Source organism: Erpetoichthys calabaricus, chromosome 17, assembly GCF_900747795.2.
Source record: "Erpetoichthys calabaricus chromosome 17, fErpCal1.3, whole genome shotgun sequence".
In the NCBI taxonomy this organism is placed as follows: Eukaryota; Metazoa; Chordata; class Cladistia; order Polypteriformes; family Polypteridae; genus Erpetoichthys; species Erpetoichthys calabaricus.
Genome location: NC_041410.2, coordinates 55070081 through 55093327, shown reverse-complemented (window position 1 = coordinate 55093327; position 23247 = coordinate 55070081). Strand labels below are relative to the sequence as shown.

The following is a 23247-nucleotide window of genomic DNA, read 5'->3' as shown; positions in this document are numbered from 1 at the left end:
GAATGCATTCTGTGAGCTATGCTTTTTAAAGGCTTATCTTGTGTTTATCTTGCTTAATCAGGACTGTAACAAAAAGCACTATGTGGGCACCGTCCTGACACTGACAGACACAGGAGGCACACTTATAAAAGAAATAAAAACTTTTATTTTCTTTGTCTGTTCCCCGTACCCACAGACACAACACAGTCCCACAATAAGCACATGCGCAAACTCAAATAAACACAAATCAAATCTCTCTTCTTTATCTCCTTCACTCCTTTCCGGCAAGCTTAGTCCCTCTCCTCCCGACTCTGGCTTTCAGAGTAGTGTCTGCTGGTCCCTTATATAAGTCACCCGGAAGTGTTCCAGGTGCTCGTTGATCCACTTCCGGCAGCACTTCCGGGTGTGGCAGAAGAACCCATAGACATATATAGATAGACACAGCATTCACTGTGTTGCCCAGTCGACACAATACATCAGAGCGTTCGCCATATTGCGAGTGGCAAAAGTGCCATTTAAACTAATACAGGTAGACGTGGAAACTGGGTTTTCTGATGAAAAAACAATAATGTTTAAAACAGTATCGTTTACATACAACAGATTTTGGCGAATCGTTTAAATGCAATTATTTATATCAATTTATACACTAATAATGGCAATGATTAAATAATAATAATTATTATTATTATTAAATAATTCCTCCCATATAAGTAACATTTCTCGGACTGCCTTCTACCATCTCCAAAACATTTCTAGACTTCGTCCTGTTCTTACGCAACACAATAATGAAGTATTGGTTAATGCCCTAGACACCTCACGTATAAATTACTGTAATCGTATTCTATCTGGCATCCCACAAAAACTTACCCATTGCTTACAACTTCTTCAAAATTCTGCTGCCAGGATAAAAACCTGGTGTTCTAAATCCACTGAACATATTACACCTATTCTCTCTCAACTTCAATGGCTCCCTGTTAACTACAGAATACAATACAAAATACTGCTCTTAACATTTAAAGCTCTCCACCGTCTTGCTCCCCACTACCTCACTGATCTCCTACAGACTAACACTCCCTCTCGCTCACTCAGATCCTCATCTGCAGCTCTACTTTCTGTACCACACATCAAACTCAGTTCTATGGGAGCTCGAGCGTCCTCTCATAGTGCTCCTCAACTCTGGAATTCTCTTCCCTCTCATATACGTCAGTTTGATTCAATATCACATTTTAAAACTACCCTCAAAACTTATCTTTTCAAACTGGCGTACCAATTGTGAATTTTGCAGTTACTGCCAGTTATCTTTGTTTGTTTGCTAATTATTGCTTTTTGATTTATCATTCTCTTGTTTTCATTTTACTAATGTTGTTTAATTTTATTGTAAGGTGACCTTGAGTGCTAAGAAAGGATCCTATTAAATAAAATGTATTGTTATTAATTATTGAGATGAAAACTTGACCAATGTCTGAAAGTCAAATAGTAAGACTGCAACTGGCAGTCTGGTCTTTCTTTTAACAGTGAAATGATACACTCAATGACAAAAATAAACAATTTTATTGTATACAAATTGGCTTAATAATTTCTGAAAACATTTCACTCATTCCTCTCTCAATCTCCCCCTCTCTCTCACAAACACGCACACACACACAATGTGGTTACTTATATATACAGGATAGGATCTAAAATCCATGAAACAGAACTGTCTTACATAGCTTTTTCCGTGTGTTGCCACTCTGTAATCTGAGAGTATTCAGTCTGGCAATATGGTGAAGCCTTAGTTTGTGGAAGACAGACACAACTAAAGACATCAGCATAAAATGATGGTTGTCAATTTCAAACTGTGTGTTCCTCAATGTGCTCCTTGAGAAAAAACACATCATCTGAACCAATCTCAGCCCGAACAAACTGATTGATCAAAGATACACTGACTGCTTGCCCTAATGTCAACTGTCAGATAACACGCTTAGCTACTTTGACAACGTTGACTGTACCCTCAGAAGGAATCATCAAACCTACTTTGTTTTTTAATGTGAGCAAGTGGTAGCTTTGATCATATGATGCCGGTACAGCATCTGTTACCAAACTAGCATGGCACATATCACAGGACAGCTTTCTCAAAATCCGGTCTAAGGGCTACCTCCCACTGCTTCCTGAGGTGGATTTCTTTGGGAAACCTTCAAAGTTTGAGAAATGTTAACAGCTAACAACAATCTACATAGTTAGTGACTAAATACATTTAGCCAAAACGTTGCTTGGAGGCTCACTTGAATACATAAATGCATAGCTTTGCTAGCTTAGCTTGGCGTAGCTAAAGTTAAGTTTATAAAACGGGATTTTCTAATGGCCAAATATAACCAAAACAATTGTTCAGCCTTACCTATGAAATGTAATCCCCCGGGATCTGGTTTGGAGCGTACAGCGGTTTGTACAAGCCCAAGCAGCACATGCGTGAGGAATCTTTATCCATTACTTCACTCCACAGCAGTGCCACTCACAATATGGTGGCGATGTTGACGTACGATGCTGCTGGTCATGCGGCGTCTAGTAATTCTATGGAAGAACCACCCACACAGGCTCAGGGACAGTTGCAGCACATCTTGGCGGCACCCCCGGATCCCAACAGGGCTGTAACGAACTCCAATTCCCATGAAGCCCTGTGGGAGTCCGAGGTATTAATGCCATCCAGGGGGTTTGCCATCTAGTGTTCTGGGGGAGGTGATGCTCTGTCCACACTTGCTCCCACGGTTCTTCCAAGGCACCCATGTCCCAGCCATCCAAGACAGGACATTCACCTACAGTAGACACTGAGTAACTTATCAGCGGCTTTTTCAGTGTAGGGGCTGAAAATACTTTTTTTTTCCAGGTTTTTATTTTGGCAGAATAAGGGGAAGAAAATTTGCTTTTTCTGCAAAAACCCAATCTTATTTTTCTCCTGCACCTAAAATAATAGTGCAGTGAAAAGCTAAAAATTCATAAATTAATTTTGCCACTCTAGTAATTTATGGACAATATAATGCCCATATTCCAGACTTAGCTTCCTCTTTGTGCTTTGCTCTGTACTACAGTAACTGCTTTAACAGCTTATTATTTAGTGATCATTGTGCTTGTCGTTCACCCAATTCATTCTAGAAATAACTGCACTGAGCTGACATGTATCCTTGGTGGTGCTAATGAGAATAAAACTAGAGTAACCTATTGTATAAAGAAACAATCACTACACATGCTATGATATAAAAGTTTGGTAACTCACTACATTTTTTCCCAATACTTACTAAATCATCTGTCTATTTCTAGTTTATTTGAATTCATGCTGAGATAACATGCTTTGCACATTCATTTTTATTTTAAATTTAAACTGTGATTCCTGTGCAGCTCAAGGAAATACTCTTCATTTAAGCTATAGTGACAACCTTAAGGCTGACATTGGTATTATGAAATTCAAAAAAATAGTTCAGACTTTGTGGCAGATTCATGATCAACACAACAAAGGCAGAAACAGCACTTTTAAATAAGACCAAACACCTGTGGCCTCAATGGTCTCAAAGAATTAAACTAACCATGAATCTATTTTTCAGTCCACTTTGTGCTTTACATGTTTCTTCCTGTTAAAAACATCAGTGGATTTTCTAAAACAGGACATAAGTATAAGCATTTGATGTGTACCTGTAAATAAAAACCCAATATTGTTTTTGAAATTCAACCTTTTTGTGTCTGTGCCTCCCTGTCTTATGTGTCTTATTTCTAATCCTGATCAGTGCTGAACTACAAAATGGCCAATGTTTAGTCTGGTGCCCTCTTTCCCACTACATAGTCTTTTATCTCTAAAGTTAAATCTTAAGTGATTTAAAAACACCATTTAACATGGTTGGGATTCTCACAGGCTGCACACTGAATACTAATTACAATTCTCCTTTTAACCATTGCTCAGTTTAATAACATTCTAACACATGATTGGTTAACTGTAAACTGACACTATTCAAATATAAAAATATATATAATATGTAATTTTGTCCATCTAGCCATTTTCATAACCCACTTATCCAGGGCAGGGCCACAGGACAGCTGGAGGGCACAAGGCAGGAACAATACTTGAGCAGAGTACCAGTCCACACACACACCAGGGCCAATGAGCAATGCCATTCCATCTAACCTTCATGTCTTTGGAATGTGGGAGGAAACCTACGCAGATATGAGGAGAACATGCAAACACCATGCAGAGAGAACCCCTATGTGGAAACATTATTTGCATCTCACAGCTTCGGTTTTAGGTTAAAAAACTAAATACAGGTACTCGTCGACTTACGACCGCGATTGGTTCCGACTGACTGGTTGTAAGTTGATCTGGACGTAAGTCGGCCTATGTTAAATTAAGGTAAGAATATTAGACTGGGTAATGATACTGTAATCATCTTAAAGTAATATTTTATCAACATTTTCTTACTTTCTAAGTCAAACACAGCATACTACAGTACAATTGGTTTAATATGTGGAAAACATACAAAAATAAGAAATACTGTACATTTAATTCCTGGCACCACTGGTGCTTGGCTGCGATTTGTCGATATTGCCTTCATCAGGCGAGGCTGTGGACGGGGTGATGGAAGGAGTTGCTCTTTTCATAAACATAGTGAGCTTTGTCTGAATTGTTTTTTTTTCTCTTCATAAATTTCGCAATAAGGACAAAATGTGTCGCGTGCCATCCATTCAATCCTCGCAAATCGTTCAATATTTGGGTCCATTTTTTCAAAATGGGCGAGGAGTTTATTCAGTAGAGATAAACCTTCTGACAATCCCTTCCTTTGTGGTGAATATTCGTTGTGGCGCCTCCTCCTCTTCGTCTTTCTCCAATTCTCGTTTCTTCTTCTTCCGCCACTCTTTCTTCTTCCAATTCTATCAGCTCTTCATTCGTAAGTTCACCTGATTCCCGGTCTAGCAACTCCTCGACATTTTCCATTTCACATTCCAATGAAAGGTCTTTTGACAGTTTCACTATTTCTTCACGAATCTCATCAAGTTCTTTTTCACTGTTAAATCCAGCAAAAGTATTTACATAACGCTTAACACACTTCTTCCATAGGCCATTCATACACTTTTCCGTCACAAAGTCCCACGTGGTAGCAAGATTCTTTATACACTTAAGAATATTATACTGTTTCCAAAAGTCACGTAGTGATAGTTCCGGGTCGGCATCTATAGCCGCATATAGCAGCTATGGCTTGGGCGAAGGTGGTTCTGAGATAGTTTGCCTTTAATGTAGCAATCACACCATCGGTTGAATAAGTGGAGTAGTGTTTGGTTGCAAAAAAAACACTTTCACATTGGGATAGGGATCAGCTAAGTGACATGGATGTCCAGGCGCATTATCGAGCAACAGTAAAATTTTGAAGGGAATTCCTCTCTCCAAACAGTACTCACGCACTTGATGAATGAAACAATTACTGAACCAATCCTCAAATAAAGCCTGGTTCATCCAGGCATTAGGGTTTGATCTATAATAAACTGGCAAAGTGTGCTTGTTCACATTCTTAAATGCACGTGGATTTTCGGAATGATAAATTAAGAAGGGTTTCAGCTTGAACCCTGCGATATTCCCGCCAAGCAGCAGAGTCAGTCTATCCTTGTGAATCCTGGCATGCTTTTGGCTTCTTTGTGGATGTAAGTGCGTCCTGGCATCTGCTTCCAATATAACCCTGTTTCATCCACATTAAAAATCTGCTCTGCGAGATAACCCCCATCCTTAATTATTTAGTCTAAACTATCAACAAACTTATTAGCTCCTTCCTCATCAGCACTCGCTGCTTCTCCAGTCACTCGAACACTATGCAACTGGAATCTTTTCTTAAACCTCTTAAACCAACCAGTACTTTCCACAAATTCTTGACTGTAGTCTTCTCCGGCGTGTACCTTTAAAGTCCCAAACAGACTTCTAGCCTTTGACTGTACTGTAAAGAGGCTTAACGGCGTTAGCTTTTGAATCTTATCTTCCATCCAAATGTTTAACAATTTCTCCATTTCATGGATGGGCCCGGTACGTTGCTTCATAATCACTGTTGATCGCAAAGGTGCAGAATCTTTCACAGCTTCACGAATTCTATTTTTGTCCTTTAAAATAGTCAACACAGTAGAGTGTGATAACTTCATATCACATGCAATCGCATTCACTTTCTTTCCTCCTTCATACTGTTTTATTATCATCATTTTGGTGTCTAGATCAATGGCCTTTCTTTCCTTTTTGGCAGGCTGAGGAGTGGACAGAGACAATTTCCTCTTGGTAGACATGTTAGGGGTATATTATTATCGAAAACTGCCAAAACAACAAGACACAAACACACGTGGGGCAACACTGCTGCGTATATTATTACTGCTGCGTAGCAAGACTTGGGAGTGCGGGAAACTGGCGCTGCCAACAGCTGGCGGGGGAAACTGTCGAATGTGTCGTAAAGTCGAACAGTCGTAACTTGCATAGGTCGTATGTTGACGAGAACCTATATATGTTATTATAAGTAAACAATTATATCTATATTTACAACTCATATATTGTACACTAATTCATATATACAGTATATTCTTACATTTCAAAATACGTTAAGTGACTTATTTAATTTTAATAGCATGTTTATAGAAATGAATACTCACCTGGATCTCTGCGATAGTCACCAAGAAATTCATTTAGACTAATAAAACCATCCCCATCTTTATCATGCTCTTCTAATGCATCCTGGATGACATAGTCCTGGAGTTGTGGCAAAACATCGTTTTGTCAAAAACTACATCTCATTTACACAAATATTTTCGTCTTAAAGCATTTTAATCATAGCACTAAGAATAATAAACTGCATAATAATTCATATTTTAGCACAACTTGTAGTTTATAAGTAGTATTGTTAAATCACAAACAGAAGGCTTAAAAACTACAGATTTTCTCATGAGGAGTATTCCAGAGTAAGATTCCATTGAATACCACATGAATGAATAAGCCAAAAACTAAATTACAAAACTACAATAACAACTGACTGGGTACAAATACAAGCAAAGTCACTTTTTGTATTGGGGTTATTCCATGTCAAACCAACCAATGGCCCATGCACTTCAGATTCAAAACATTCTGGAAACATTACCAGGAGGACCCGTGTTAGTCAGGAGACATCCTGTAATTTTTTTTTTTTTTTAATGTATGATCAATACTTTCCAAGGGGTGTTGATTTTATCTGGCCTAATTTTTTCATCAAATTTCAAAGTCCAAAGTCCAAAGCTCAAGAACTAAACCACCAAGCAGGCTCAGACTTTGCATGCTGGTAATTGGTACAGTATCTGACGAAATTAAAACATCTGGTCCAGATGACCCTGCATGGTTAAAGCAGTTCTTTGAAATTGAACAAAATTTACTTTGAATTTTTTGCTTACCTATTGTGGCGTGTGGCTGGGGGATGGTACCCAGCCAGGACGCCCAGGAAGACCGGAGGAGGTCTTATGCCTCCTCCAGACCACAAGGGGGCGACCGCCCTGGTGGCTTTGGGGGCCATGGGAACTGAGCTTGGAAGTTCAACCCTATAGGGGCCCGTGATCACTGCCAAGGGGAGCCCCGATGCCTGGAGAGCCCTGGAGGGGGGGAAGACAACCAGGGACACCCGGAGTGCTTCTGGGTGCGCAGCCGGTACTTACGCCACACTGGGGAATGCCGGCGGAAGATTATCGGGAGGCACCTGGAGCACGTCCGGGTGATTATAAAAGGGGCGGCCTCCCTGTGTTCGGTGGCTTGAGTCGGGAGTGGAGAAGGACAGAGCTTGGGAGGAGAGGAAAGGAGGCGGCCTGAAGAGAGGCATTGTGTGAGAGACCTAAACTTTGGGGGAGTTTTGGGGTTGTGTGTGGCACTTTATTGTTGTAAATGTTGTAAATAAACGTGTGTTTGGTGTACTAACGATGTCTGCCTGTCTGTGTCCGGGCTGTGTTCCACACTATGTTTAGGTCTTAGAAACACATATTTGTAACCAACACAGACCTTTGATTTTTTTCCTTATTCAGATATCTATATAAGCTTTATGAAAAAGCAATAAACAGAAAAGTAACTGTATCAGGATTTAAACAGTAGGCCTCTCAAATCCAAAAAATCATTTTGGATTTCATTTTCAGAGCACCTTAACAGCATGTGAAAATATGCAGATAATTTTTAAAATATTTTTCAATTATTCTACATTGTCTCTTCTTTCTCAAAACACAAGCTTTACTTTTCTTATACAAATTTTTCATGTTTATTTTCCATCCTAAATATAGGCTGAATGTGTCATGTGTCGATAAAGGTAATCATTGAGTTTTCAATCAATAAGTTATCAAAAATGTCAAACTTTTTTTCATATCAAATGACAATGTCCTATCTCACGTTACTGAACAGAGAATGTGATTCTCTATGGCCAAAAGAGTACCCAGTACTAGAGAATACCACTGTTATGGCTCGTTTCTACTTCACGCTCAGAACGTGTATGCACACGCATCATGGCTGCCATGCATTCCCAGCGTTCATTTCACGCGTCCTCTGAGCAGGTCCTCAGAAATTAACATGACGCGTGCGCGAGTTGTAGCACCACCAAAAAGTCTGGGGGTGCAGTGTGATAAAAGTAGGAATGTGACATCAGAGTCTCTGTTTACTATCTACATGTGACAGAAAGCCTCTATGCGGATCCTACAGGATTGATGTGCGCGCTTCGATGTTTGATGAATGGTTCGATGTGGTGAAGCAAAATGCCGACATACAGATGCATTCATGGTGCTTTTATATTTAAGTGTCACATATTCACGATCGTAATAACATGATACATTTTAAAAGTCTCACATACCATCTTTTGTGCCATCTTTTTTTTGCAACTTCACAACAGCAACATAATGTACAGTGCTGTATTTGAGCCACAGAGAAAAAAAATTAAGGACATGGTGAAAACATGTATGTTGTGATTAAAGTGGAAATTTCGGCTTTAATCTCGAATTGTCCACTTTAACCTCGTAGTTTACTTTATCATTAAAGCAGACCGTCGTAAATGTCATCCCAGTTTTTAATTGCTACTAGCTTCTTGGACTTCCTGCTGACCTGACAGGAGCAGCAAAGAGCAATAGATCACCACACAGAACGCATTAAATGTATGATATTCCAACTCTCTGCAAATTTAGAATCTTTAGATTTATACTTGATATCACTTTCATGATGAAATGCTTTAAAAGTATGTATGTTACATTTTACAGATAAATCGTTAATTTCGTTTAAATAATGAATACCATTAATAATTACACAATGGGGGTGACACGGTGGCAGAGCGGTAGCACAGCTGTCTCGCAGGGAGTCACGTCACTGGTATTCCCTGCTTGGAGTTTACATGTTTTCCTGCTGGGTTTCCACACTGTGCTCTGGTTTCCTTCCAAAGATATGCAGATTTGGGGATTTGGTGCCACTAAAATGACGCAAGTGTATGTGTGTGCTTGTATTCACCTTGCAATGAGCTGAAGCCCCATCCAGGGACTGTTTCTGCTTCGTGCCCAATGCTTGCTGAAATGGACACATCCCTGGTTTGATGGATTAAATCATTAAACATCCTTTTCTGAGATATTACGGTAAGGTGTCATCGGAATTTAATGGGTGTTTCAGGCAATTCACAACACAGAGAAGCTGAACCTGTTCTCACCGTGATAATATCTCGCACTGCCACCTGCTGGATTCCTCCAGATTTATGTAAAGTACGCGCGCAAATATAAACAGTAAAACACTTGCGTAGCAGGAGCGTCCGTTGCAGCATGCGTCGCGTGAAGTATAAACCCAGCCTTACATCACTACAGAAGATGGCAAACGGAAAGTCAGCTATGTGTCTGGTGAAGAGAGTTAATTGGCTGTCCAAATATTCAACACGGAAGCAGCAGCTAAGATCCTGCCTTCTCACAATCACACTCCTGATGGATCAGATGTGTCCCTCACATTAGACCAGTGTCCTATTGGTGGCTATGTTGGGTGCATGCATAATGAAAAATGTCAGATTGGAGTGATTTGTGACAAACATGAAGCAGAATTAGATATTCTGATATGTTTCATGCATCCAAACTATCTTGGACCGTCTTTCCATTGGCCACATAGAGACGATATCTGTTAGGTGCCATTACAGTGTGTCATTTCACTGCTTAGTGCACCTACAATAGTCAGCGGTCAGCAGGAGGCAGTACCATCTTGATCTCAAAGACAAAGATGCCACACACTCTGTACTTTGAAACAGAAATGAAATGGGTCACATTCCTGCTGCTGCAATTCCAAGATGTTCACATTTCATTTTAACTAGTGTTGTATTTAACAATAAATCAAGCAGCTGTTGTTCATGTGTTGTGCATAATGTGCTTTTGGTGATTTATTTTTTTCCTTTAATCCTATTTCCAAGTTAGTGATGAAGAACTTAATGATTATCATTACTGACAAATGGTGAACTTAACCTATGTCTAGAATGGAAAATAAAAATTAAAGATTCACATAAGAAAAGTAAGCCTTGTTTTATGAGAAAGAAGGGACCATGTAGGATACAGGAAAATGATTTTTAAAATGTATGGACAATCCCACAGTACATTAAGAACCCAAAATGATTTTTTCACATTTGAGAGGTCTGCTGGTCAAACACTGATACAGTTTCTTGTTTATAACCTTTTGCAAAGCCCTGTATAGGTATTTAAGCATGGAAAAAGTTTCAGCAGGCTGTATCAGTTACAAGTACACTTTCTAAAAGCCTAAACATGGCAAAGCCAAAGATGCAAAATATTTTTTCCATTTTTCAAGGTCTGCTCTTACCATGTGGTGTCTCTTGGACCAAACATTTAGACTTCATTACATACTATACCTATAAAGGCAACAGTATGCAAAATTTGAGCCTGATACTGTAGGTGGTTTAGGTCTTGTGAAATGTATGAAATTTGACACCCCTCTCTCCTCAAAAATTTGCTGTATCAAGGAAAGTACTGATCTTACAGCAACATAATGTTATAGGGTGTCTCCTGGATAACATGGGTACACTTGGTATTTTTCTCAGAATTTTTTGAAACCAAAGTGTGTGGGATTTCTGGGAAATTGATTTGATATGGAATGACTCATAGAATTTGCACTTTTTTCCCTTATGTTATGTGTCAGGTTAATTGATGAATCTGAATCGGCCCTGGAGTACATAACCTTGCCTAACTGTGCCATAAAACAGACTCGCATCCAATATAGGCATTTGTATCTGTTTTCTACCTCTTACTGTAAAGATAGGCAAAAGCTCCCTACAACCCTAAACTGAAGATTGATGGATAAATATAAATGTTAAGCTTTTCACTGAAAAATGTGCATCTTAGTTGCCATTTGTTTGCAATAGTATTATTAAATAAGAGATCTCAATTAACAGTAAACAACTTCATAAATCTTACAAATGATATGTTAGATATACAGACAGAACCAGGCAATGGTAAGCAACACTGAGCGAGGGCCATGCAGCTTGATAAACTTTCTTTACACTGTAAATAGAGTACATTTAGCAAGATTACAGTACATAGAATAAATGCAGTTTGTTTTTTTATAAATTTGCAGGTTATCAATTATGAAACTTTTATAATGTATTGTACCTAGAAATATGTACAACATTGTGATTTCTGTATGTCGGGAGCACTACAACAAAGCTCAAATGTCCCTAAAGTTAAGTACAAGCTAATAAAAATCACTCTTTAATTTTACAAATATGACTGATCTAAGTGGAGGACCATGTGGCGTAATTCCCTGAGGATGAAAGGATCCTCATTGTTGAGGGCCCAGGTGGCTGTACCAGGCCAAGGGGACACCCACGTAACACCTGGCTGTGGCAGATAGAGGGTCATTTCAGGAGTGTAGGACTAGACTATGTGTCTGCCTGGGGGGGTTACCAACCAGGATCCCGAGTTGTTTCATCATGTGGTGGTTGTGGCAATGCGCTGTACCAGTGCATGCTCCCCAACCTGACCTGACCGGACTATAGACTTAAGCTGTTGAGATCAAAGTTTTTTTAGTTAAACAAAATAAACTAAAAACACACATAAACCAAATTATATTCAAAAATCAAAGAGTCCTGGAAGCATATATACAACAGATTTTGAACACTTCTACATAAAATAAAGATCATTTTTTAACTTTTTAAATACCCTATCTGATGTCAAGCAAATTTTGACCATTTCAGAGTTTTAGAAGCTGGATCAAAAACACTGACACATCATTTATTTGATTATATTCAGAGGAATCAATATTAAAAAAAAAAAAAAAACTGTTTCCCATGTATAATAAAGATGTTTATATTCAAGATATTTCACAATCAAAAAGAGTCCACATTACTATATATACAATATGCATTATTAAGATTATTCTGTGTAATATACTTGAAATGAAAATAATGGCATACTGTGCATTTATGTAAATAATATTAAATGAACTCAGTATGTGTTTACATAAGCTAACTCTAATTAAAATGCACGTGCATCAAAATCATGTACTGAAGGCAGGCAGGGAGAAGCAGCATTAAGAAGCAAGTAAGCAGTATGTTAATAACAACAGTAAATTTCCTGATATTCTTGAGTCACTGGCTATTATTAAATGTTCTAAAGTTCATGTGTTATTGGCTCTGCACTTGATATAGTGTTTACCTTTCTTGCTGCTTTTTGGTGGCAGTTTTTGAGACAATTAAATACCTCACATATTAAACCAGCCTTTTAAACTTAGTGGTAGATTGGTGTGAAGAGCGAAATTTCAGAATAGTTAGGGTCTTTGAACTATACAAAATAATAAACGGAGCTAGAAAAGATGACAAATAATGATGATACAATGGGTAGTCTAATAACAGTTTTCATGTTCAGCTATATTTCAATTGTCTGTTGCTTTTGAAAACATTTTTAAAAAGTCTATGTACTGCACAAGACTTTTCCTACTTACTGCTGTAATATTAGTACTAAAATATTGCAAGGTCTAAGAATTAAATGAAATGAAACAATAATATTGTGTTAACAATTATATTCTTCCCAAATGTGCTGAAGCCGGGGCAATAATGTGTGCATAAAGTGCAAAACCATTATCTCTGTAGAGCAAAAGCTGCTGGATTAATTCTGCTCACAATCAAAATGTTTCTATCATTTTCATCCTGGCACACAAAATGAAAGACTGTACTGTGAAAGTGGTTAAATAAAGGGGCTATCTGAAATGTATAAATTCCATAAAAGCTTAAGTCAAAACCGTGACCCTGTCACAATATCTTTCCTATATATTATACAGTACCTACAGTATATGTAGCAATATATGTACTGAAAGCTCTGCTAGAGTGATTCTGCTCAAAACCAAAAGGCTTGTAGGATTTTACAGTACTGATAAATGTGGCAAGTTTATTTCCAAGTTTTTGAGTTTGAGTGTGAACACAATAAAATAAGTAAAACAAACTTCACAATGAGAACGGCCATATCTTGCTCAGGGATTCCTTAAGAGTGCAAATTCATGGAAAAGTAAATATTTTAACAATAAAACATTTTTCCTATACCCATACACCAGGGGTCCTCAGTCACAGTCCTGGAGGGCAGCAGTGGCTGCAGGTTTTTGTTCTAACCTGGTTGCTTAATTAGAAAGCAATTCTTGCCAATAATTTAATTTCATGGCTTGTTAGTGCTTTAACTCTGCTATGTCAGGTAATTCTCATACCCTGGATGTTCTTCCCCTTTCTAAGGATATCATCCAAAATGGATGAGTAATTCTCAGTCCTTCACTTTTTTCTCTTCACTTTCCTTCCAAGTATTTAATTAAACCCAGTAGTGCATGATAAATACACACAGGTGTAAATGGTAACAAGCTAAATGGAGAAATGCTGGTCTCTTTTGACATTTGCATATTATTGCTAATAAGGAGCCTTCAAAACCCAAGAATACAGCTATTTAAGACTAAAATAAGCAATAAGGTTTCAAAATCTTAACGAGCGAGACAACTAAAGTGAAGCAGAAGTGTTACTTGAGCAATAAGTGCTTCTGATTATTAATTATTATTCTAATAATTGCTTAATGCAATTGGGTTGGAGCAAAAAGCTGCAGCCACTGCGGCCTTCCAGGACTGTGACTGAGGACCCCTGCTCTACACCTATGGCATACAGTATATAGAACATTGTTGGAAGTAGTCTCAGATGAAATGAAAAAAGGGGCCCTACTCCAAAAAATGAACTGTGAAGAGTGAAGGAAAAAGATTTGAGAGGTAACTGGCTAACCTTAATAAGCCTAAAAAGTAGTAATTAAAGTTTATGAAAGAAAAGTAAAATGGAGAATTTAAAAATGTTAATGTTAATAATATGAAAGTAACAGGAACTGGTACTGTTCAGTGTAATGTCTCTAAAACTGTAACACATTGTTGCAACTTGTTGAGCAAGCTAAGAATCTATGCACATGAATTTGAAAAGGACAAGTAACATACCTGCCCAATATATATATATTATTTTTTCCATTTTAGGGATGCTAATTTGAAAGGTTGTCCTTCTTTAACTTTAAAAAAAGAAAATTGATCTGGTTTCTTTTATATTGCACAGAATACAATATTCAAGTACAAAACCTTTACTAAGTAATACCGTGTAATTCTTTTGAGTACAAAATGATGTAACAATTGAAATTAAAATCACAAACCCATTAAGGGCTGGATTCAACATTGTGTCAAAAATTAAAGTCAAAAATTGAAATCACAGGTTGATCCAACTTGCATGACTTTCACCACAGCAACTCATAATGTGTGCAGCCCCAATGTACCTATATGCACTCCCAACAACGTCTGGCATGCTCCTGATAAAATGTCAGATGGTGTCCTGGGGATCTCCTCCCAGACCTCGATCAGGGCATTGGTGAACTCCTGTACAGTCTGTGTCTCTACTTGGCGGCATCAGATGCACTGATACATAACGTCCTACAGGTTCTTAATTGGATTCAAGACTGCGAAACGTGCAGCCATTTAATGGCATCAATGCCTTTGTCATCCAGGAACTGCCTACACACTCTGGGCACATGAGGCTAGGCATTCTCCTGCACAAGGAGAAACCCAGGGCCCACTGCACCAACACAACATCTGACCATAGCTCCGAGGATTTCATCCTGGTACCTGCAAGTCAGGGTACTGTTGCCTAGCACACAGAGGTCTGTGCAACCCTTCACAGATATGTCTCCCTGGACCATCACTGACCCACCACCAAACCAGTCATGCTGGGCAATGTTGCAGGCTGTGCAACATTCACAACGGCGTCTCCAGACTCTTTCATGTCTATCACGTGTTCAATGTGAATTGCTTTCATGTGTGAAGAGAATGGGGCACCAACAGCAGAGCTGTCAATTGTGCTATTCTCTGGTGATTGCTCATTGAGCAGCATGGTGATGGGCTGTGAACACTGGTCCCACTAGAGGACATGGAGTCTCATGCAGCTTGTTTCTGATAGTTTGGTCAGAAACATGCACACCAGTAACCAGTCACACAAAAGAGCACATACGGGTTCTGCTGCTAGGCTGATGCCCATCTACGGCCCTGTCTAGCACTCCTTGTGTTAAGACCTATCTCCTGGTATCTCCTCCATACTCTTGAGGCTGTGGTGGGAGACACAGCAAACCTACTGTGACGGCAAATGTGGACGTGCCATCCTGTAGGAGGTGGACTACCTGTGCAACCTCAATTGGCTGCAGGTTTCGCCTCATGCTACCCGTACTGACAAGGACACTAGCAAATTGCAAAACTAGATAAGAAATCAGTCAGGAAGGATAAGGAGAGAGCAACTGTCTGTGGCTACCACCTGCAAAACCATTCCTTTTTTGGGGGTTGTCTTGCTATTGCCCCTCCAGTGCACCTCTTCTCACATTCATTTGCACCAAAGTATGTGAAGGTGATTCACATTCACTTATACTTTCTAACTGGACAGATTGATATCCCTGATGCTTACCTGACTTTGTGTTAGACTGTGATGATTAAGTGTTCCCTTTTTTGAGCAGTGTATTTAAATGCTTATGAGAAGTCTACATTGCATTCACCATAAACTTAAAGTTAACATTACTTCTTCTTAGTTACAGCTTAAAAATATAGAAACTACAGTGATCCCTCGCTATATCACGCTTCGCCTTTCGCGGCTTCACTCTATCGCGGATTTTATATGTAAGCATATTTAAATATATATCGCGGATTTTTTGCTGGTTCGCGGATTTCTGAGGACAATGGGTCTTTTAATTTCTGGTACATGCTTCCTCAGTTGGTTTGCCCAGTTGATTTCATACAAGGGACGCTATTGGAAGATGGCTGAGAAGCTACCCAACTTACTTTTGTTTCTCTCTCTCTCGCGCTGACTTTCTCTGATCCTGACGTAGGGGGACTGAGCAGGGGGGCTGTTCGCACACCTAGACGATACGGACGCTCATCTAAAAATGCTGAAAGAGTTGCTACCTTCTGTGTGCAGCTGCTTCGTGAAGCGACATGCTGCACGGTGCTTCGCATACTTAAAAGCTCAAAGGGCACGTATTGATTTTTGACTGTTTGTTTTCCTCTGTCTCTCTCTCTCTCTCTCTCTCTCCCTGCTCCTGACGGAGGGGGTGTGAGCTGCCGCCTTCAACAGCTTTGTACCGGCGGTGCTTCACATACTTAAAAGCCAAACAGCCCTATTGATTTGTTTGGTTTTCTCTCACTTTCTGACATTCAGTGCTCCTGACGCGCACTCCTTTGAAAAGGAAGGTATGTTTGCATTCTTTTAATTGTGAGACAGAACTGTCATCTCTGTCTTGTCATGGAGCACAGTTTAAACTTTTGAAAAAAGAGACAAATGTTTGTTTGCAGTGTTTGAATAACGTTCCTGTCTCTCTACAACCTCCTGTGTTTCTGCGCAAATCTGTGACCCAAGCATGACAATATAAAAATAACCATATAAACATATGGTTTCTACTTCGCGGATTTTCTTATTTCGCGGGTGGCTCTGGAACGCAACCCCCGCAATGGAGGAGGGATTACTGTATTCATTACTGTTCTCTCCATGTATATATAACTGATTGGTGGATTTCAAGTTCAGTTATGCGCCAAACTCATGACTGAAGGTTCTTGTTCCAAACAGTTTCACAGTTAGTAATTTTATCTCATACTGATCTTATTCATTGTGTTTTATTCTCTTATTCTGCCTTTATAAAACATCAGTAGTGTGGTATTTACATTCTTAAGAAATTTAGTAATAGTGATATTTTTGCCATTTTCCTATTAATTACATTTTTCTCTGGAGTTTCTTGATTCATTATATTCTAATAATGACATTCAACAATAAATGAAGTAGACACCAGGGCAAGTAATAAAGGATCACCTATTCACCCATGTGGTAAACCCTGGGAGAAATACATACACAGTTAAAAAATATCAGCTGGCAAAATGTTTTGTTTGCATCACAATTCATAACAAGACTCCGTTTATCTCTCCTGTAGCAGACTGCATGTACTCCATGATCTACTTACCAAAACAAACTGTCTTATAGATGCATGTGTTGGGTAAAACTGTTAAAGCATAAGAAAATAAGAATAGTTTTGCACATGCAAAATGACAATGCAGTCCTCTGCACTATTATGATAAACTATTCTAACTGATCAAACTGGTTTGATGATGGATGGAGAAAAACATTTCTAAGTAAAAATAAATAAATAAAAATTAATAAATAAATATAAAAAATCTGAAATTCATTTCAGGTCAATAACCATTTTTGCAGGAACAATATTTGATGAGACAACTCTGCTTTTATGCATTGATACCAAAACAGGGTCATAATTAGCCCTTGCAGAAATGTATAATTTTTTAGTCAAGTCAACTCTCCACCCCTATGCTCAATAATTTCATTTTTTTTGTTGGGAAAAAATGTGAAGAATGCCCCTGTCTCTCACAGGCAATTAGTTTAAATGTCATCTCCAAAATTAAGTGTATGTATGCGTATCCTATGATGGATTATTGTCTGGTCCTGGTAACAAAAATAATTCTTTACATTTATACAGTCATGGCCGAAATTATTGGCACCCCTGGAATTTTCCTTGAAAATGCACCATTTCTCCCAGAAAATTGTTGCAATTACAAATGTTTTGGTATACACATGTTTATTTCCTTTATGTGCATTGGAACAACACAAAAAAAACAGAGAAAAAAAGCCAAATCTGACATCATTTCACACAAAACTCAAAAACCGGGCTGGACAAAATTTTTGGCACCCTCTACTTAATATTTGGTTGCACGCCCTTTGGAAAAAATAACTGAAATCAAGCGCTTCCTATAACCATCAACAAGCTTGTTGCAACTCTCAACTGGAATTTCCGACCACTCTTCTTTTGCAGACTGCTCAAGGTTTCTCAGATTTGAAAGGTGCCTTCTCCCAACAGCAATTTTGAGATCTCTCCATAAGTGTTCAATCGGATTTAGATCCAGACTCATTGCTGGCCACTTCAGAACTCTCCAGCGCTTTGTCTTCAACCATTTCTGAGTGCTTTTAGAGGTATATTTGGGGTCATTGTCCTCATGACCTCTGACGCAGACCCAGCTTTCTGACACTGGGCCCTACATTGCGCCCCAGTATCTTTTGGTAGTCTTCAGATTTCATGATGCCTTGCACACAGTCAAGGCATCCAGTGCCAGAGGCAGCAAAACATCCCCAAAACATCTTAAAACCTCCTCCACGTTTGACTGTAGGTACTGTGTTCTTTTCTTCGTAGGCCTCATTCCGTTTTCTGTAAACAGTAAAATGATGAGCTTTACCAAAAAGCTCTACCTTGGTCTCATCTGTCCACAAGACATTCGCCCAGTAGGATTTTGGCTTCCTCAAGTACATTTTGGCAAACTCCAGTCTGGCTTTTTTAAAGTTTCTATGTCAGCAGTGGGGTCCTCCTGGCTCTCCTGCCATAGCGTTTCATTTCGTTCAGATGTTGACAGATAGTTCGAGCTGACACTGTTGCACCCTGAGTCTGCAGAACAGCTTGAATATGTTTTGAAGTTGATTGGGGTTGTTTATCCACCATTCGGACTATCCTTCATTGCAGTCTTATCAATTTTTCTCTTCCGTCCACGTCCAGGGAGATTAGCTACAGTGCCATGTGTTGTGAAACTCTTGATTATGTTGTGCACAGTGGACAAAGGAACATGAAGATCTCTGGAGATGGACTTGTAGCCTTGATATTGTTGATATTTTTCCACAATTTTTGTTCTCAAGTCCTCAGACAATTCTCTGCTCTTCTTTCTGTTCTCTATGCTTAGTGTGGCACACTCAGACACACAACAGAAAGGTTGAGTAAACTTTTCTCCATTTTAACTGGCTTCAGGTGTGTTTGCTATATTGCCAGCACCTGTTTCTTGCCACAGGTGAGTTCAAACGAGCATCATATGCTTGAAATAAAACGATTTACCCACAATTTTGAAAGGGTGCCAATAATTTTGTCCAGCCCGGTTTTTGAGTTTTGTTTGAAATGATGTCAGATTTGGCATTTTTTCTCTGTTTTTTTTGTGTTGTTCCAATGCACATAAAGGAAATAAACATGTGTATACCAAAACATTTGTAATTGCAATAATTTTCTGGGAGAAATGGTGCATTTTCTGGGAAAATTCCAGGGGTGCCGATAATTTCGGCCATGACTGTACAGTGGTTTTCCCACTACTCAAAGGACTTTTTTACTAATATATACAGTAGTATCCACCTTGATGATATGATGGCAGCTATTTTTGCACCAGTACGCTCACCACACATGAGTTATTAGGTGTTGAAGTAGTGAGATTGATAGCCAATTAGAGACGGGATGATTAGGGGGCCAGAATGACTAAGCCATGGAGGGCAATTTAGCTTTTATATCAGAATACACCATGCTCTTTATGAAGGATGCCCAGAGATCTTTTATGATCACCGAGAGTCAGGACCTCAATTTTACGCCTCGGCCGAAGGACAACACCATTTTTAAAGCACAGTGTCCCAACCTGCTGACCTCACCAACACCTTTTCCAGCAACAACCCAAGCTTTTCCTAGATGGTCTCCCATCCCAGTACTTGCCAGGCCCAAACATGCTTAGCTTCAGGTGGATAACCTCTTCTGAAGTGCACTTGATATGGCTGGTAGTACCAAATGATTTCAGGGTCTCTGGAAACTGATAAAAAATGTTCAGGTATCAAATAGATTGTATATTATAAAAGAGGCAGAATTTTTCTTTAGTTTACTTGCATCACACCATTCTGCTACTTCATGTGCTGTTTTTTCTGGTCACACTATAACTGGAACATTGCAGTACATTCTTAATGTGCTTAGTTTAGTTACCTTTTATGCTCACAAGTGGTGTGAGAAGGTTAGATTTTACAAGTGGCAGCTTAGAAGATCTCTAAAGCACATGAATGCAGCAACTCACCAGGGACATTTTCCACACAAACAAGTGGAGGACAAACTGCAACTGAGTTACTGCCATCTCACTGCCACCATCTACTGTCTTGACTTGGGGCATGCATGCTATGACCAGCAGCAATACTGCAACTACTGATGTGGTCCATTTATAAATGTTCAACTGCATGTAGCAAATTGCTGATTTTTTTCAAAAGATGTGTCCATAAATGTATTAACATAAAAGTACATTAGACCAACAAACTGAAAGCTGCTGTCAGTAAACATAGTAGTTTTGCAAGTAAGTGATGTTTCTGGAATAAAATTCTGATGGTGTTATACAGATCTGATTGAAAGACAATATCAGAAGAGGCAGAGCCATCCTTGGAGGCTGTACAGAGGGTGTGTGCCTGAGTGAGGGAGAGTGGGAGCAGTGATCAACCACTGAAAAAGCTTAAATCTAGTATGCCTTAGTACATGGCTGTCAGCAAGGCTTGGGAATGATCTTGGCTTGGACCTGCTCGTGAAGTTGGAGAACATGAGTGCAGATGGTGTTTTACCTGATGCCAAGTGAGTGGTATACGAAGGAGCCAGCAGTGTGAATGTGTATACAAAGGATGCGTCAGAGGAAAGATCATGGGAGTTGTATGGAAGAAGCAGGGGGAGTTTGGACTGATGACAGCAACTTCAGGACGTGACAAAGAAAGCAGACAACATTCATTTAACCTTGTCCAAGGGAGCAAGGGAGAAATAATGTATAATGTTTTACAATGTATTACTCTACCAGCACCAGCGATGATAAAATTTCAGCAGAATAATGTAATTAAAACAAAAAAAGGCACACAAATGAAGATCTATCAGATAGATAGATAGATAGATAGATAGATAGATAGATAGATAGATAGATAGATAGATAGATAGATAGATAGATAGATAGATAGATAGATAGATAGATAGATAGATAGATACTTTATTAACCCCAAGGGAAAATTCACAACCACAAAATTAAAGTATTAAAGGCAATCTTAACATCATATACACAACACTGAAAAAGAAATGCAAATGAATATTCATAAACTTACAATTTTTGCTCAGTGAGTAAAAGGCTAAATCAAATTGTACATTAAGTAATTAATTCTAATTCCTGATAACAGTGACAACTACTTCAAACAGAGGGCTGTGCAAAGATATGCCTAGAACACTGTAGAGTCAAAGAATCTGCCTAGGTAACCCATAAATAGCCTAGAAAATTTCAAACAGCAACTTACCATCATGTATTCCACCTCAGTAGGGTTTTCAAATGCAACAAATTCTGTTAAATTTAAGCCAGGAATTTCATCTACATTTGCCTTTTCAAATCGTTTCTTTTCTTTCAAATGGAGCTGAAAAATTAAACATTAAAAAGGTTACTTACTATTAATGCTGATGGATTATTCTTGTTTTTTACTTGGGTTACTTTAATAGTCAATAAAAAGTCTAAATAAAGAAGCAAAAACATTGATTTTACATTCCCATTTCTTGAAATGACTATTTATATGTATCATGCATCAAGCACTTTCTTTGAATATTCATGTTTATTAAACCAGAGGGCTTGAAAATGATAATTATATATTTTGTCATATCCTAAAACATGCCAAAAAATATAGTTCTTAATTAAAGAGTTTGCTATGTTTTACCAATTTCTAGAATGAATCTTACGCCATTCTCTCATGATGATAAACCGTGCAATAACAAAAGAACTATTAATGAGGTATAAAAACACCAAATTAAACTTTTGTCAAAGTAGCATACATTATAATATGTGGAGTATTCATATTTTAAACCGCACCAGTCCATTTTTCTTCAAACTGCACTGAAACTGTCCTTTTAAATATTACTAAAAATTAAGAAATAACTTACAGTACGAAAAGCCAGCTGACGTCAAATATGGTGTATGAATGTAAGTGCCTTTGCCCTTAAAATGGTAAAATCGTCATTATATGAAGAAAAAACACTTTTCATATAATTTCTATGTTAGGTATAGCTATAATCCACAGCATACAACTAAGATTGTGTGCATTTCTGATCACCATGCTATAAAAAAAGACATAGCAGCACTTTAAGCTGTGCAGAGGAGATCAACCAGGTGCATCCCAGGACTTAAGGATATGCCCTACTTTGTTAGGTTTAGAGATTTAAACCTATGCAGCCTCAAGAAGAGTACACTTTGTGGTGACCTAACTCAGCTTTTAAAAATCTCTCAAACCATTGATAAAGATAAGATAGCAAAAATTCTTCAACTTAATGACAAATTACATAAACAAAGACAGAAGTGGGAATTAAGGGAAAGTGTGTTTAAGACTGCAGCAGGTGGCATTACTTTACTCAAAGAGATATGGTAAACTGGAGCAAACTACAGAGACATGTAGTTAAAGGAATAACTTTTGAAAACTTGGAATAGAAGTACCTGAAATAGATATTCTGACAGCTTAGCTGTTAGTTAAACAAGCTTTATGTTCTGAATCGTCTCCACTCATTTGTACTCAATTTCTTAATATATTAAAAAAAATAATACATTTTACAATTGAAACTCACAACTCACCAATCTAAAGGATTCTTCTTCTGGATCTTTCAGCACAGTATTTTCATCAAAATTTAATACTTGATTATACATGTGAATATTATATTCCTCCCATGAAACAATGCCATCTTGGTTGAGATCATATTTTGGAAACTGGCTTACTGTTTCTTCAGTTGCATAATGTCTAAATGACATTTGAATCCATGTGCTCAGCTCATCTGTAAAATGTTAGAAAAAGAGAAATATGCAGAGTGAGGTGAAATATCAAAACGTGAACTGCCCAATAAACTAATGACTTCTTAATGACATATTTTAGAGAATTTAATTATGACATCAAACATCAA

General features: G+C 38.4%; 1 protein-coding gene across 2 annotated transcripts in view; it reads right to left on the bottom strand.

The window, feature by feature from the left end:
- rcn2 (reticulocalbin 2) overlaps positions 1 to 23247 on the bottom strand; it is a 36122-nt gene that overhangs the window by 10120 nt on the left and 2755 nt on the right. For both annotated transcript variants that reach the window (XM_028822611.2, XM_028822612.2), the window contains 3 exons: positions 22925 to 23121; positions 21612 to 21725; positions 6613 to 6709 (listed from right to left, as the gene is read on the bottom strand). In XM_028822611.2, coding sequence (XP_028678444.1) covers positions 6613 to 6709; positions 21612 to 21725; positions 22925 to 23121 — 408 coding nt within the window. The remainder of the gene's footprint in view (positions 1 to 6612; positions 6710 to 21611; positions 21726 to 22924; positions 23122 to 23247) is intronic.